This window comes from Macaca thibetana, chromosome 1 (genome assembly GCF_024542745.1).
Source record: "Macaca thibetana thibetana isolate TM-01 chromosome 1, ASM2454274v1, whole genome shotgun sequence".
In the NCBI taxonomy this organism is placed as follows: Eukaryota; Metazoa; Chordata; class Mammalia; order Primates; family Cercopithecidae; genus Macaca; species Macaca thibetana.
In genome coordinates this window covers 108659767-108675938 of record NC_065578.1, presented here as the reverse complement: position 1 = coordinate 108675938, position 16172 = coordinate 108659767, and the positions used below count along the sequence as shown (strand labels likewise).

The 16172-nt window shown below is 49.6% G+C and overlaps 1 protein-coding gene across 2 annotated transcripts; it reads left to right on the top strand.

The window, feature by feature from the left end:
- The first annotated feature begins 7486 nt into the window (after positions 1-7486).
- On the top strand, positions 7487-11232 carry PSRC1 (proline and serine rich coiled-coil 1). 2 transcript variants are annotated; one of them, XM_050746566.1, is made up of 8 exons: positions 7487-7572; positions 7909-7965; positions 8070-8127; positions 8589-9030; positions 9397-9511; positions 9602-9871; positions 10159-10252; positions 10643-11232. In XM_050746566.1, exons 2-8 carry the CDS (start codon positions 7947-7949, stop codon positions 10644-10646), a joined length of 1002 nt encoding a protein of 333 aa, XP_050602523.1. In that variant the 5' UTR covers positions 7487-7572; positions 7909-7946; the 3' UTR covers positions 10647-11232. The 2 variants fall into 2 exon arrangements, with proteins under 2 accessions (XP_050602523.1, XP_050602529.1); XM_050746572.1 differs by having other exon boundaries at positions 7489-7583.
- Positions 11233-16172: the final 4940 nt, after the last annotated feature.

The following is a 16172-nucleotide window of genomic DNA, read 5'->3' as shown; positions in this document are numbered from 1 at the left end:
GTGGTTTGCTATATAATCATAGATTACTAAAACAGCCTTCTATGCAACAGGCACTGAACTCAGTGCCTTATCTCTTTTAATCTTCATTTTACAAATGAGGAAGTTGAAGTTCACAAGTTGTCCCAAGTCATGCAGCTGGTAAGCAGCAGAGCTAGGATTTGAACCAGGTCTGTCTGACTCCAAGGCTTTCCTGTTTTCTCTCATCCCTTTCATCCGGCGATCCCCACTGTAGAGGGTCTAGGTTGGAATCATGTGTTTAAGAAAGAAAATATTTCCAGGAGGCAATACATATTAGGAAAGGTTTTGAGGAGGTTGGGGAAGCAATTTGGTTGAGCAGAATGTGAAGGGCTTTTTTGTTCAGACCAAAGGTCTATTTTCAGTTGAGGCAAAGTATCTATTCCAGTCCTCAACTGAAGTTCCACAAGAATTAAGCCTCCATGCCATAAGGTATCCTTTGTGTCATAAATTAACTTATTTCTATGCAATTAGAATGTTACCAGTTATATACTATCCCTTTGAAAATTGAGAAAATAGTCATGCGAATCATTTGTAGGGAACCCCTGCTTGAGAATGTCGGGGGAGGGACCAGAGTGAGTCCAGTGACAGCCAGCCATGTACACAATGGCAAAGAGGCCTCCCTCCAGTGGAAGCAGGACCTAGGTCAGGAAGGGGTGAAATATCCCCAGCTACGATGCCCTAAGGATAAGTCAGACCTTTGGCCTCAGCCCACAGCCCCATGCCTCTGCTGTTCCCTGAATTACTCAAGGGTCATCCCTTAAAGATTATATATTCCCAAACTTCATGGTGAAGAAATAAAATCACACTGCCCAAGACCTCCAGCCACATTCTGCATCAAAGGAGAGGCACGCTGGAGTCCTTACTGTTCTCATTTAGGCATCTGACACTTAAGGAGGACTTCTGAGTTCAGGCCTACTATGTGGCTGGGAGAGGTGGAATTTCTTTCTTTCTTTTTTTCTTTCTTCTCTTTTTTTTTTTTTTTTTTTTTTGAGACAGAGTCTCACTTTGTCACCCAGGCTGGAGTGCAGTGGCATGATCTTGGCTCACTGCAACCTCAAACTCCTGGGTTCAAGAGATTCTCCTGCCTCAGCCTCCCGAGTAGCTGGGACTACAGGTGCCCACCACCGCGCCCGGCTAATTTTTTGTATTTTTAGTAGAAATCGGGTTTCACCGTGTTAGCCAGGATGGTCTCGATCTCCTGATCTTGTGATCCGCCTGCCTCGGCCTCCCAAAGTGCTGGGATTATAGGCATGAGCCACCGCGACCAACCAGAATTTCTTCACTAATTCATTATTTATCCAAAAACTTAAACACCTGTTCCTACATGTCATTTTGGGGTTGAGGTGAGGAAAACAAATATCAATATTTCCCAGATTACTGGCTGGGCGAAGAACTTTTGTGCCTGAAAGCTATACTTTCTGGCTTTGCTGTCTTTCTAATGGAGATGAAAGTTCTGTTGCCTTGTTTTTTTTTTTTCCTGGTACTGCAACAGCTTTCAAAATCATAATGTGAGCTGGGCACAGTGGCTCACACCTGTAATCCTAACACTTTGGGAGGCCAAAGCAGGCGGATCATCCGAGGTCAGGAGTTCAAGACCAGCCTGACCAACATGGTGAAACCGTGTCTCTTCTAAAAATATAAAACTAGCTGGGTGTGGTGGCACATGCCTGTAATTCCAGCTACTCAGGAGGCTGAGGGAGGAGAATCACTTGAACCCAGGAGGTGGAGGTTACAGTGAGATGAGATCACACCATTGCACTCCAGCCTGGGTGACAGAGCAAAACTCTGTCTCTCAAAAATAATAATAATAACAATAAAAATAAATCATAAATTGGTGGAGTTTCTTTAGGAGAAATTAACTTCCAGTTTGCTAAAACTTCCTCCTCTACTCATCCAAGGATGCATGAAGTGTAGAGTTTCTCTACTCGGGCTGCTCCGAGGGGAAGAAGAAACGCAGTTCATTAACAGCGTCTTCCCTTCTTCCCCTCTGATCTCCACTTTGCTACTACTTGCCTGGAGAGAGGGAAGCCCTACTTGGTTCTGGTTTCCCCACCCTCCATGTACCCTACATCCTGCAAGCAACTGGCATTCCATCTTCATTAGCAGAAGAGGCAATCCTCTTCTCTCTGCTCTTCCTCACATAAACTTGCAAGTTCTGGGTATTCCCACCCTAAATCCTAAGGCTCTGTCAATGAAAAGAGTTAAACTCTATAAAATATTTGAAGAGATTTCTTCTGAGCCAAATATGAGTGACCAAGGTCCCCTGACACAGCCCCAGAAGATCCTGACAACATGTGCCCAAAGTGGTTGGGCTATGGCTTGGTTTTAATCATTTCAGGGCAACATCAGACATCAATCAACACATGTGAGATGAACATTGGTTCAGCTGAAATGCCGGGCAACTTGAAGCAGGGGTGGAGGGGCTTCCAGGTCATAGGCAGATTCAAAGGTTTTCTGATTGGCAATAGGTTAAAAGAGTTATTATCTAAGACCTGGAACCAATTGAAAGATCTGTCTGGGTTAAGATAAAAAGTTATGGAGATCAAGGTTTTATTATGCAGGTGAAGCCTCCAGGTAGCAGACTTCAGAGCTCTTATCAGACCTAAAAAGGTGCCGGACTCCTAGTTCTCTCCCGGATCAGGGAAGATACCTGGGAAGGAATGGGAATTCTCTACAGAATGTAGATCTTCCCCACAAGAGACAGCTCTGCAGGGCCATTTCAAAATATGTCAAAGAAATAGATTTTGGTGAGAGCTAAGTTATGAGGACACAAAGGCGTAAGAATGATACAATGGACTTTGGGGACTCAGGGGAAAGGGTGGGGTGGGGTGAGGGATAAAAGACTATAAATTTGGTGCAATGTACACGGCTTGCATGATGGGTGTACCAGAATCTCAGAAATCACCATAAAGAACTTATTCATGTAACCAAACACCACCAGTTTCCCAAAGAGCTACTGAAAATATATATATTGCACTGGAAAGTCTTGTGTACATTGCCTATAACAGGATCCCAAAGGACAGGAGTTATTTAGAGCAGATGAGTGAATTTGCAGCATCTTTTAAAATAAATTTTGCGGGCCAGGCGCCGTGGTTCACGCCTGTAATGCCAGCACTTTGGGAGGCCGAGGCGGGCGGATCACAAAGTCAGGAGATGGAGACCATCCTGGCTAACATGGTGAAACCCCATCTCCACTAAAAATACAAAAAAGTAGCCTGGCGTGATAGCAGGCACCTGTAGTCCCAGCTACTTGAGGCAGGAGAATGACGTGAACCTGGGAGGTGGAGCTTACAGTGAGCTGAGATTGCAACACTGGACTCCAGCCTGGGCAACAGAGTGAGACTCCGTCTCAACAACAACAACAACAACAACAACAACAAAAAACACACAATAAATTTTGTGCTTCATTTGCTTCTAAAAAAAAAAAAAAGAAAAAAGAAAAAGAAAAGAAAAATATATTTTGGGGTAAAATAATTTCTTTCAGGGTCTACTGTCTGTCATGTGATACTATACTAGAATCAGGCTGGAATTTGGCGTATTATTGTCAGAGGCGTTTGGACCAGAGCAATTCCATCTTGAATAGGGGCTGGGTAAAATAAGGCTGAGACCTACTGGGCTGCATTACCAGACAGTTAGGAATTCTAAGTAACAAGATGAGATCCTAAGGAGGTCAGCACAAGATACACGTCATAAAGACCTTGCTGATGAAACAGGTTGCAGTAAAGAAGCTGGCTAAAACCCACCAAAACCAAGACGATGATGAGAGTGACCTCACTGCTACACTCCCACTAGCGCCATGACAGTTTACAAATGCCATGGCAACATCTGGAAGTTACCCTATATGGTCTGAAAAAAGGAGGCATGAATAATCCACCCCTTGTTTGGCATATTATCAAGATATAACCATAAAAATGGGCAACCGCCAGCCCTCAGGGCTGCTCTGCCTATGGAGTAGCCATTCTTTATTCCTTTACTTTCTTAATCACTTGCTTTCACTTTATGAACTCGCCTTGAATTCTTTCTTGTGTGAGATCCAAGAACCCTCACTTGGGGTCTGGATCAGGACCCCTCTCCAGTAATATTATTGCTACAAAAAGTCTGTTTCTGGCCAAGCGTGGTGGTTCATCCCTGTAATCCTAGCACTTGGGGAGGCCAAGGTGGGCAGATCACCTGAGGTCAAGGTTTCAAGACCAGCCTGGCCAACATGGCAAAATCCCGTCTCTACTAAAAATACAAAAATTAGCTGGGCATGGTGGCGTGTGCCTGTAATCCCAGCTACTTGGGAGGCTGAGACAGGAGAATCGCTTGAACCCAGGAGGCAGAGGTTGCAATGAGCTGAGATTGCACCACTGTACTCCAGCCTGGGCAATAAAGTGAGACTCCGTCTAAAAAAAAAAAAAAAAAAAAAAAAAAGTCTGTTTCCTTAGCCTTAAGATCTTTGTGGTGTTGTTGTTGTTGTTTGTTTTTTTTTTGTTTGTTTTTGAGACAGCGTCTTGTTCTGACACCCAGGCTGGACTGCAGTGGCATGATCCCGGCTAATTTTTTTGTATTTTTTTTGGATTTTTAGTAGAGACGGTGTTTCTCCATGTTGGTCAGTCTGGTCTCAAATTCCCAACCTCAGATGATCCACCTGCCTCGGCCTCCCAAAGTGCTGGGATTACAGGCGTGAGCCACCACGCCCAGCAAGATCTCTGTTTTAATGTTAATGTTGGTCAGCTGTGTCTGAATCCCAAAAGGCAGAGAGTATAATGAGGCATGTCCACCCCCCACTTTCCATTATGGCCTGAACTAGTTTTCCAGGTTAAATCTGGAATGCCCTTGTTGGAGAGAATGGGTCCATTCAGTCGGTTGGGGGGCCTAGAATTTTATTTTTGGTTTCCAGCTCCTTGGTCTCTGATGGTATTTATTACAGTGACATCTCACTCCTGCAGACCTCACCACCTCAATGTCACAGCCAAAAACTAGGAAGTAAACAAGAAAGCCTATAAATGGCCAAAATAATGGGCATGAACTCTGGGGACTAAAGCTCAGGTTCTGTTTACCAGAAAGCTTCTCAACCATTCCCTTAGGGCTTTTTCACTTTAAATATTCAGAACATTTGTAGGAGCTCAGTTTATTGCTGGAAAGGGGTCCTGATCCATCCAGACCCCAAGTAAGGATTCTTTGATCTTTGGAAAGAATTCAGGGTGGGTCCGCAGAGTAAAATGAAAGTGAATTTATTAAGAAAGTAAAGGAATGAAAGAATGGCTACTCCATAGAGCAGCACCAAGAGCTGCTGGTAGGCTATTTTTATGGTTATTTCTTGATTATGTGCTAAACAAGGGGTGGATTATTCATAGGTTTTCTGGGAAAGGAGCATGATTTCCTTGAACTGAAGGCTCCTCTTCCTTTTATACCATATAGATGTTGCCATAGCATTTGTAAACTGTCATGGCGCTGCCAGGGGTGTCTTTCAGCATGCTAATGAATTATAACTAGCATATAACAAGCAGTGAGGATACCAGTGGTCACTTTCTTTACGATCTTGGTTTCTGGCAGATTTTGGCCGGCTTCTTTACTGCACCCTGTTTTATTAGACGGATCTTTGTGACCTGTATCTTGTGCGGACCTGCTATCTCTTCCTGTTGTCACCAGAAAGGGGTCCGGATCCAGACCCCAAGAGTGGGTTCTTGGCCCTTGCACAGGAAACAATTCAGGGCAAGTCCATAAAGTGAAAGCAAGTTTATTAAGAAAGAAAAGGGATAAAGAATGTCTACTCCAGAGGCAGAGCAGCCCCAAGGGCTGCTGGTTGGCTATTTTTATGGTTATTTCCTGATTATATGCTAAACAAGGAATGAATTATTCATGAGTTTTCTGGGAAAGGGGTAGGCAATTCCCTGGAACTAAGAATTCCTCCCCTTTTTAGACTGTATAGGGTAATTTCCTGATGTGGCCATGGCATTTGTAAACTGTGTAGCCCTGTCTGGAGCGCCTTTCAGCATGCTAATACATTATAATGAGCATATAATGAGCAGTGAGGACCACCAGAGGTCAGTTTCACCGCCATCTTGGTTTCAGCAGGTTTTGGCTGGTTTCTTCACCACATGCTGTTTTATCACCAGGGTCTTTGTGACCTGTATCTTGTGCCAACCTCCTATCTCATCCTGTGACTTAGAATGCCTAACCTCCTAGGAATACAGCCCAGGTCTCAGCCTTATTTTACCCAGCCTCTATTCAAGATGGAGTCGCTCTGCTCTGAAGCCTCTGACAAGTTCACTGGTGGCCCGGGCAACATCTAGAAACAACAGAGACAACACTCCTAACAAGTTGGCTTAAGCATTTTACAAATACTGCTTTTAGTTCAGAGAGGGCTACTTACAAACACCCCGTCTAAGTCCCCTAAGGGCACACAGTAGAAAACGCCCTCATAATTATCCTCCTAACACCATAACTGCGAGGACCACCATCTTCCTTTCACAGATCAGCGAAGAGAGGTGAAAAGAGGGCAAATATACTCAAGGCAGCCGCCTCTAAACCGAAACTTGGGTTTTGAAGTCAAACTTGGGTTGAATTTGAACCCCAGCCTGCCTGGGTGAAAAGCCCGTTGCTTTCTTTTTTTTTTTTTTTTTTTTTTAGACGGAGTCTCGCTCTGTAGCCCAGGCTGGAGTGCAGTGGCCGGATCTCAGCTCACTGCAAGCTCCGCCTCCCGGGTTCACGCCATTCTCCGGCCTCAGCCTCCCGAGTAGCTGGGACTACAGGCGCCCGCCACCTCGCCCAGCTATTTTTTGTATTTCTTAGTAGAGACGGGGTTTCACCATGTTAGCCAGGATGGTCTCGATCTCCTGACCTCTTGATCCGCCCATCTCGACCTCCCAAAGTGCTGGGATTACAGGCTTGAGCCACCACGCCCGGCCGCCCGTTGCTTTCTTTACACCTCAGCTGCCTCAGGTTCTTGAAGAGGCGATGGATGATGTACTTAGAGAACCTCAATATAACTACAATGTAAGTGTTTAGGTGCTTCCTTAACTTGGAAAAAACCCTCAACTGAGGAATCCTGGCCAATGCGGCGCCTGCATATTGAGTGCACCCAAGAAAACGAATTTCCTCCCGCAGAGCGTCGGTCAGCGGCCGCGTTAGGCAGCACAACCGTTCTGGAGACTGGGGGCTCGGCGGCCCAGCAGCGACAGCGGGGTGGGGCGCGAGGTCCATACTCGTGTGTCCCTTCCTTCCCTCCCGGCCAGCCTCGCTCCGCTGTCATCTGCCTGTGGGAAAGAGAATCTCCGGGCACGCGAGCACGCGCACTCGCGGCCTCAACCCTCTGGCTCCGCGTTGGCCGCCCGGGATGGAGTCTTCTGGGAACGGTCCTCCCACCGCCCCCATCGACTGACTTCCGGCCGGCAGCTCCGCTGTCCCGCCCCCTGAGGATTCACCAATCACAGCGCGCGTGTGGCTTGAGTGGGTGGGGCCTGAGAGATTCGAAAGGAGCCCCGCCCCCTCAGAGCTGATTCCCGGGACTAGGTTGCGGGAGAAAGCCTGTTGCGTGGAAGATAAGGCAGCGCGGGAACTGGAAACAGGGTGGGCTGGAGGTGTGCTTTGCGTGTGATGCCAGGGGAGTAGAAAGGTGGCTTGGGGAGTGCAGAACCCTGAGGCTAGTGGCGGGGAGGAAGGTGAGGCGTGCAGACCGCTCCCAGTGAGGAGAGGCCAGGATGCGGGGCGGCTCCAGGGCAATCTGGGCAGTTGGGGGAGCCCTCCGTATCTTTCCTGGAAGTAGCAGGAGTAGTTATGCGGGAGGTGCCACTCCTGGGTGCTTGCTTTGCCTCCAGCATGACCCCCGCCCCTGGCTTGCACCCTGAATCTAGCTGCGAGACTTGGGCAGAAAGGATACTGAGGAAAGGTATTGTTTCTCTCCAGCTCACATCTAACTGGACTCTCGCTCCTGCTGGCTGGACATGGAGGATTTGGAGGAAGGTAAGGAAATGAGGGAGGGAAGAATGAGAGGGAGGAGTGAGACCCAGCGATGGAGAGCTGCATCAGGAACCCATGACTGGCCTTCATTCTTCTTTCCCCTTCAGATGTAAGGTTTATTGTGGATGAGACCTTGGACTTTGGGGGGCTGTCACCATCTGACAGGTACCACCTCTTTATCCCACTTATTTTCCTCTAACAGTACCTCTTTGTCTCTAACCCCTTACTGCTGAATTGCCTCTGGGGCTTGGGTTGGTAATTTAGCAAGGTTTGGCGCACTTGGGGCTGCTGGGCGGGTGGCTGACTTGGGCCTCTATGACACTACTGGTAGTGGGGAGAGAAGGGAGAAGCTGGAGTTAGATTTCAGGGTGTTAAGAAAAAGGGTAAGTGGATTTGCTGCATCTCCATCCTGGCATCATTTCTGATGTCCGTAAATGCTAAAGGCCTATTAGGCCCCATAGAACCAGGTATCTCATCACCCAGAGGCCACAGCTCACAGCCGGCATGGGCATCAGGGCCTAGGGTCATGTCCCTGGCTCTGTTGTGGGGCTTTTGTGCAGTCTCCCTTGCATAAACTCCTGTTCTCTTTTGCACGGGCATGATGCCTGGTTTGTTTCCTGTCTCAGCCGTGAGGAGGAAGACATAACAGTGTTGGTGACTCCAGAGAAACCACTTCGACGGGGCCTCTCCCACCGAAGTGACCCAAATGCCGTGGCTCCTGCCCCCCAGGGTGTGAGGCTCAGCCTAGGCCCCCTCAGCCCAGAGAAACTGGAGGAGATCCTCGATGAGGCCAACCGGCTGGCCGCCCAGCTGGAGCAGTGTGCCCTGCAGGAGCGGGAGAGCGCAAGCGAGGGCCTGGGGCCTCACCGAGTGAAGCCCAGTCCTCGGCGGGAGACCTTTGTGCTGAAGGACAGTCCTGTCAGAGACCTGCTGCCGACTGTGAACTCTTTGGCTCGGAGTACCCCCTCCCCAAGCAGCCTGACGCCTCGACTCCGGAGCAGTGATAGGAAGGGGTCAGTCAGGGCTCTCCGGACAACATCTGGAAAGAGGCCCTCCAACATGAAGAGGGTGAGTTGAGAGGGTTGAGTTGGAAGTGTGCCCCAGACTCGTGCGTGCCATGATGCAGGCAGGGAGTGGTTCCTTATTGGTAAAACGGGGATAATATTTCAGCTAGAATCGTTTGAATTAAATGAGAACCATGAAAAAAGAGAACCAAAACTCTTACCACAGTGTCTGAGTATAAGCTCTGTAATGTCTATAATAAACTCAATAAATGGTATGGGCAATAGTGATGGTTATGGTGATATTAGCAGCTAACTTCTACCCTTCCTTACTGGGATGTAGACAACTCTCCACCTCTATTTCTTAATTCCTTAAGCCACAGAACAGATATTTTTTCCACTCTAATCTTTTTTCTCTCTCTTTGTGTTTCAGGAGTCACCCACTTGCAATCTGTTCCCTGCATCCAAAAGCCCAGCATCTTCTCCTCTTACCCGATCGACTCCCCCAGTCCGGGGGAGAGCTGGGCCCAGTGGGAGAGCAGCAGCCAGTGAGGACACCTGAGCAGCCAAGTTGTGGGTGAGTGGGAGTGGGGAGTTGGTGGGACTGACTCTGAAATTTCTCCACGCCTCTCCACCAGGCCCACCCGCCCCCGTCAGATCAGTCCTGGCCCCACAGCCTTCTGCCAGCAACTCTCAACGCCTGCCCCGGCCACAGGGAGCAGCTGCTAAATCTTCCAGTCAACTGCCCATTCCCTCAGCCATCCCCAGGCCTGCCAGCCGAATGCCACTCACCAGCTGGAGTGTGCCACCTGGCAGAGGTGCCCTACCTCCGGATTCTGTGTCAACTCGAAAAGGGCTTCCAAGACCAAGCGCTGCAGGACACAGAGTGCGGGAAAGTGGACACAAGGGTAAGAGGTCAGGGGGAAGAATTCCTGCCCTTGCCCAGCATGTCCTCACCCTCCCAGAGCTGGCAACAGTGACCACTTTTGCCATCCTCATTGCAATTCGATTGGAAGATGGGGAGACTGAGTTACAGAGAGGACATGGGGCTGGACAGAGTCTGAGTCTTAGTTTTCAAATACCTCATGGTCACGGGGGAGAGTACTAATCCCACACTCGCTTCCTTCATCCAGTATTTCTTTTCGAGGTCAGTTAAATTTGCTGCTAACTCATTTCTTTTGTTAACCCTGTGAAGTTCCTGTTTCCCAGCGACCAAATCTTCCTGTCACGGGTGCCACTCGCAGCAATCTGCAGCCCCCCAGGAAAGTGGCAGTCCCAGGACCTACCAGGTCAGTCTGGTCCTCCCTTGGCCATCCTGTCTCCCTACCCTGCCATCATCTGGGATTCCAAGCTCTTATGCGCATCAGCCTTGAATTTTGTATGGCAAAATGGAGAGAGGAGGGGAGCCTGGGGCAGGGGAAGGGGGATCCCATTTTTTTCCCACCCTGAGGAGCTTGTACTCTGCTGGGTGACAAACGGGCTTGAGGAAGAAGGGCATTTTGTTTTTTTTTTTTTTTTTTTTTTGAGGGAAGGCTGGAGGCAGTGGCCGGATCTCAGCTCACTGCAATCTGGGTTTTTTTACAGGCGCCCCCACCCTAAGGAGCTTGAACTCTGCTGGGTGACAAACGGGCTTGAGGAAGAAGGGCATTTTAAAGCAGTTATTCATTCTATCTCTTTAGGTAAAGAGATCAGGACAGCAAGCAAGACTTCAGTAGCAAACCACTACAGTCAGTACCTGGACTTGCCTCTACCCGGCAGACCCTGACGCCAGCAGATTCTGGCCCAGGGACAGGAGGAAGAGATGCCACCAGAGCTGGTCTCCCAGGAGGAGAGACCATGGGAAATGGGGTGGATTAGGATTGAGCTGGAGAAGTCTTAAACTCTCTGGGTTGAAAGAAGATTAGGGGAAAAGAGGTCACCTTCCAGCAGTGAAATGAACAAACAGAAAATGAGAAGTACAGGCCGGTGGTTTGTCTTTATCCACCCCCACAGTTGTGGTCAGCCCCAGAGAATTTGATGTTCTTCCCCGGCATTGGTTCACTGGACATTTCCATATGAGTGGCCTCCGTCGCTAACCTCCCTGCCCTCTGAGGAGCCGTCTTCCTGAATTGCATTCTCTACTGGACTCCGGCCTGCTTGGAGAGGTGGCAGCAGGCACCTGGACTTCAGAAATTGTTTCCTGTGAATTCTGTGACTCCTAATAGGCCAGTTTGTGATAAGCTTACTCTATGAGTCTTCATTTTTCTAAAATAAAGTGAACGTATTTTTATATTCTCTGTATATCTAGAAGTGGATCCTGCTCCTATTTCTTTCTTTTTTTAGACAGAATCTCACTCTGTCACCCAGGCTGGAGTTTAATGGCACAATCTGGGCTCAGCGCAACTTCCACCTCCTGGATTCAAGCAATTCTCCTGCCTCAGCCTCCCGAGTAGCTGAGATTACAGGTGCCCACCACCCACGTCCAGCTAATTTTTTGTATTTCTAGTAGAGATGGGGTTTCACCATGTTGGCCAGGCTGGTCTTGAACTCCTGACGGTAGGTGATCCACCCCTGCTTCGGCCTCCCAAAGTGCTGGGATTACAGGTGTGAGCCACTGCACCCAGCCCCTGCTCCAATTTCTTTTTCCCTTTTTTGTTTTTTGAGACAGAGTCTCGCTGTGTCACCCAGGCTGGAGTGCAGTGGCACGATCTCAGCTCACTGCAAGCTCCGCCTCCCGGGTTCACGCCATTCTCCTGCCTCAGCCTCCCGAGTAGCTGGGACTACAGGTGCCCGCCACCACGCCCGGCTAATTTTTTGTATTTTTAGTAGAGATGGGGTTTCACCGTGGTCTTAATCTCCTGACCTCGTGATCCGCCCGCCTCGGCCTCCCAAAAGTGCTGGGATTATAGGCGTGAGCCACCACGCCCGACCTTTTCTTTTCTTTTTTTTTTTTTTTTGAGACAGAGTTTTGCTCTTGGTGACCAGGCTGGAGCACAATGGTGCAATCTCAGCTCACCACAACCTCCGCCTCCCAGGTTCAAGGGATTCTCCTGCCACAGCCTCCCGAGTAGCTGGGATTACAGGCATGCACCACTATGTCTGGCTAATTTTGTTTTTTTTTTTTTTTTTTTTTTTTTTTCTGGAGACGGAGTCTCGCTCTGTCGCCCAGGCTGGAGTGCAGTGGCCGGATCTCGGCTCACTGCAAGCTCCGTCTCCCGGGTTCACGCCATTCTCCTGCCTCAGCCTCCCGAGTAGCTGGGACTACAGGCGCCCGCCACCTCGCCCGGCTAGTTTTTTTTGTATTTTTTAGTAGAGACGGGGTTTCACTGTGTTAGCCAGGATGGTCTCGATCTCCTGACCTCGTGATCCGCCCGTCTCGGCCTCCCAAAGTGCTGGGATTACAGGCTTGAGCCACCGCGCCCGGCCTAATTTTGTATTTTTAGTAGAGATAGGGTTTCTCCATGTTGGTCAGGTTGGTCTTGAACTCTTGACCTCTGGTGATCCACCCGCCTCGGCCTCCCAAAGTGCTGGGATTACAGGTGTGAGCCACCACGCCCGGCCCCCTGCTCCAATTTCTAACAAATTTGGAGTAAATCTCTAATTCCAGGCAGGTAGGCAGGATGGGCCTCCTAGGCAGGGGCCTGAATAGGCCCTAGGGCCTTGAGATTCAGGCTCATCAGGCTGTGACTGCTCCCCTTGATGGCATTAGACAAGGACAGGCTGCCCTTCCCCAGGTCTCATGTATCATTGGAAGGTCCAGATGAAAGTTAAGTGTAGCTTAATTCACAGTAAGTGAGGCTATTAAGCTAGGATCTAGGTAGATTCTTACTTATATCCTAAACTTGAATGTCCTTTACTGGCAAAAGAATGGAGCCTCCTGGAAACACACCAGCTTCTTGTTTGCTCTCCCTGTGAGACGTGAAGGCCCTTTGGTGGTGTTCATCTCCCCTAGTCACCTCAGCCAGAGCTGCTGGAACACCTAGTCACACTCCGACTTACATCACTGGGGTTGTCGTGCTCTCCTCATCTCCCGTTAGACTTGGGGGCTAGCGTCAGGATCCAGTAAACCTCTGCAGTACCCTAGTGTTGTGACCTGTGTGTAGCAGAGCATTTAGTTTATTTATTCCGAAGATATTTGGGTGCAAGATGGTGTTCATTGAAGGAATAACAAAGACGTTTAACAGATTTGGTGTAAGGCCTCCCTTTTTTTTGCAGTCTTTAACTCTGGTAATCAGAACCAATTCAATTCCTTCTGAGTTTTGAGGAAACTTCATGACTTGAGAAGTGGTAAGTGGGCAAGAGAAGTGGGACTGCCAGCTGGTGCCCCGACCGATGCCTCTTTGGCCATAAATGCCTGACTTAGGCACCAAAGTGTCCTTGCCCTGTCCCTGGAGCCAGGGGCCCACCACTGCTTTCCCCTTTTTGCGGCTGATTCCAAGGTTCACCTGGCACATTCACCTACTTCAGTGACAGTGCCTAGACATGCACCTTTCCCTGAGCTCTGCAGCAACTCCTGCAGCCTCTGGGATTCCAGGAATCGGTGGGAGGGAAGGGGTATGCAGACAGACATGGAGTATTCGGCTCTGGAGAAATTTGGTGTAAGGCAAGAAACCTCAAGTGTGCTTCCCAGCTGCGCCCTGCACTGGTGTCTAGTGAGCAGGGCCTGTTGGTGGCTCCCAGGCCAATAGAAGCACTGGAAGGTCAGCAGGCTTAGGTACACACCTGGGTGAGGCTGGAAGGTGACATGTTTGTGTGGGCTGGGTGTGAGCCATGTCCGGGGTAGGTTGTTAGAGGCAAAACAAGCTGCAGACCCATGTGTTGTTGCCACCTGGCGGCTGGAGAGGGCATGGCACATCCTGTTCGCCCTCTTGGTCAGCCTTGAGTTTTGTCCCCACCCCACCTCCTCCCACTCCAAACCTGCTTCAGCAGCACTTTCAGTAGGCAGTGCCAGTCAGGGAGGAGGCCCTCCTGCCACGGCTGCCCTTCTTGCTCAGCCACCTGCCTGTCTCCTTCCCTTTGGGCCTGGCTTTCGACTTTTTCTGTCTATGCACTCTTCCACTGCACCCAGTAGCAACAACACAGAAAGCCAGTGTTTACTGGCCTCTTACTTTGTACTATGAACTGTTCCAAGCACTCTACATGTGTTAACTCACTTAATCCTCACAAAAGCTCAATTAGGTGGATGCTTTTATCATCATCCTCATTTTGTAGGCAGAGAAACTTAAGGCTCAGAAAGATTAAGTCACTCAGTCTGGTTCCAGGGTTTGTGTCTTTTTTTTTTTTTTTTTTTTTTTTGAGACAAGGTCTGGCTCTGTTACCCAGGCTGGAGTGCAGTGGTGCGATCTTGGCTCACAGCAGCCTCTGCCTCCTGGGCTCAAGCCACCTCCCACCTCAGCCTCCCTAGTAGTTGGGACTATAGGCACGCACCACCACAGCTGGCTTTTTTTGTATTTTTTGTAGCTATGGGTTTCACCATGTTGGCCAGGCTGGTCTCTTAAGTCCTGGCCTCAAGTGATCCACCTGCCTTGGCCTCCCAAAGTATTGGGATTACAGGCGTGAGCCAGTGCGCCCAGCTAGGGTTTGTGTTTTTTTGTTTGTTTTTTTGTTTTTGAGACGGAGTCTCGCTCTGTCGCCCAGGCTGGAGTGCAGTGGCGCGATCTCGGCTCACTGCAAGCTCCGCCTCCTGGGTTTACGCCATTCTCCTGCCTCAGCCTCCTGAGTAGCTGGGACTACAGGCGCCTGCCACCGCGCCCGGCTAATTTTTTGTATTTTTAGTAGAGACGGGGTTTCACCATGGTCTCGATCTCCTGACCTTGTGATCCGCCCGCCTCGGCCTCCCAAAGTGCTGGGATTACAGGCGTGAGCCACCGTGCCCGGCCTTTTTTTTTTTTTTTTTGAGACGGAGTCTCGCTGTGTCGCCCAGGCTGGAGTGCAGTGGCCGGATCTCAGCTCACTGCAAGCTCCGCCTCCCGGGTTTTTACGCCATTCTCCTGCCTCAGCCTCCCGAGTAGCCGGGACTACAGGCGCCCGCCACCTCGCCCGGCTAGTTTTTTGTATTTTTTTAGTAGAGACGGGGTTTCACCGTGTTAGCCAGGATGGTCTCGAACTCCTGACCTCGTGATCCGCCCGTCTCGGCCTCCCAAAGTGCTGGGATTACAGGCTTGAGCCACCGCGCCCGGCCTTTTTTTTTTTTTTTTTTTTTTTTTTTTTTTTTTAAGACGGAGTCTCGCTCTGTCGTCCAGGCTGGAGTGCAGTGGCGCGATCTCGGCTCACTGCAAGCTCCGCCTCCCGGGTTCACGCCATTCTCCTGCCTCAGCCTCTGGAGTAGCTGGGATTACAGGCGCCTGCCACCACGCCCAGCTAATTCTTTTGTATTTTTAGTAGAGACGGAGTTTCACCATGTTGGCCAGGCTGGTCTCAAACTCCTGATCTCTCAGGTGATCTGTCTGCCTCGGCCTCCCATAGTGCTGGGATTACAGGCGTAAACCACCACTCCCAGCCGTCTTTCTAGTTTATTGACTGGAACTTTGGCAAACACAAAACCTGGAACTAGGCCGGATGCGGCAACTCACATCTGTGACCCCAGCACCTTGGGAGGCCAAGGCGGGAGGATCACTTGAGCCTAGGAATTCGAGACCAGCCTGATCAACACAGTGAGACCCCTGTCTCTATTAAATTTAAAAAGTATGTATTTTTAAATATATATATATATATATATATATATATGAAACTTAGGACGAGAAGTAATGTTGCAGAGCACACACTTGGCTTCAGTATGAGTAGCTGCTTCATTTTCCAATGGGGAAAAAAACAAAAAACAACCCTGAGCAGTGTAGCTAGGAGGCACTGAGTCACTGAGCACCATTCAATTCCCACCAGCCTCTCAATGCAGCCCTCCCTGCCTCTTCAATGCTGCCCCAGAAAACTCAGCCCTGTCTAGGACTCAGCCCTGAGGGGCTGGGCTGAAAGGCTGCCGGCCCTGTGCAGCCTCTCCCACCACAGAAGTCCTTTCTGTCCTGGTGAAAAGGACGCTTTCCTGCCTGCCCGCCAGGTCTTCCTTGGAAATGCCAGGAAATGGGCTCTGCGCTGATCCAGTTACTTGGGAGCAGTGTCATGGACATAGACCGAGGGACAGGCTTATCAACCAGTGGCGTCTGAGTCTCCTGACCTCCCAGTGGGGACTTCTGGGCCCTGCCAGCTCTTTTGTTTTCCAGAGACCAGGTCTTCCTC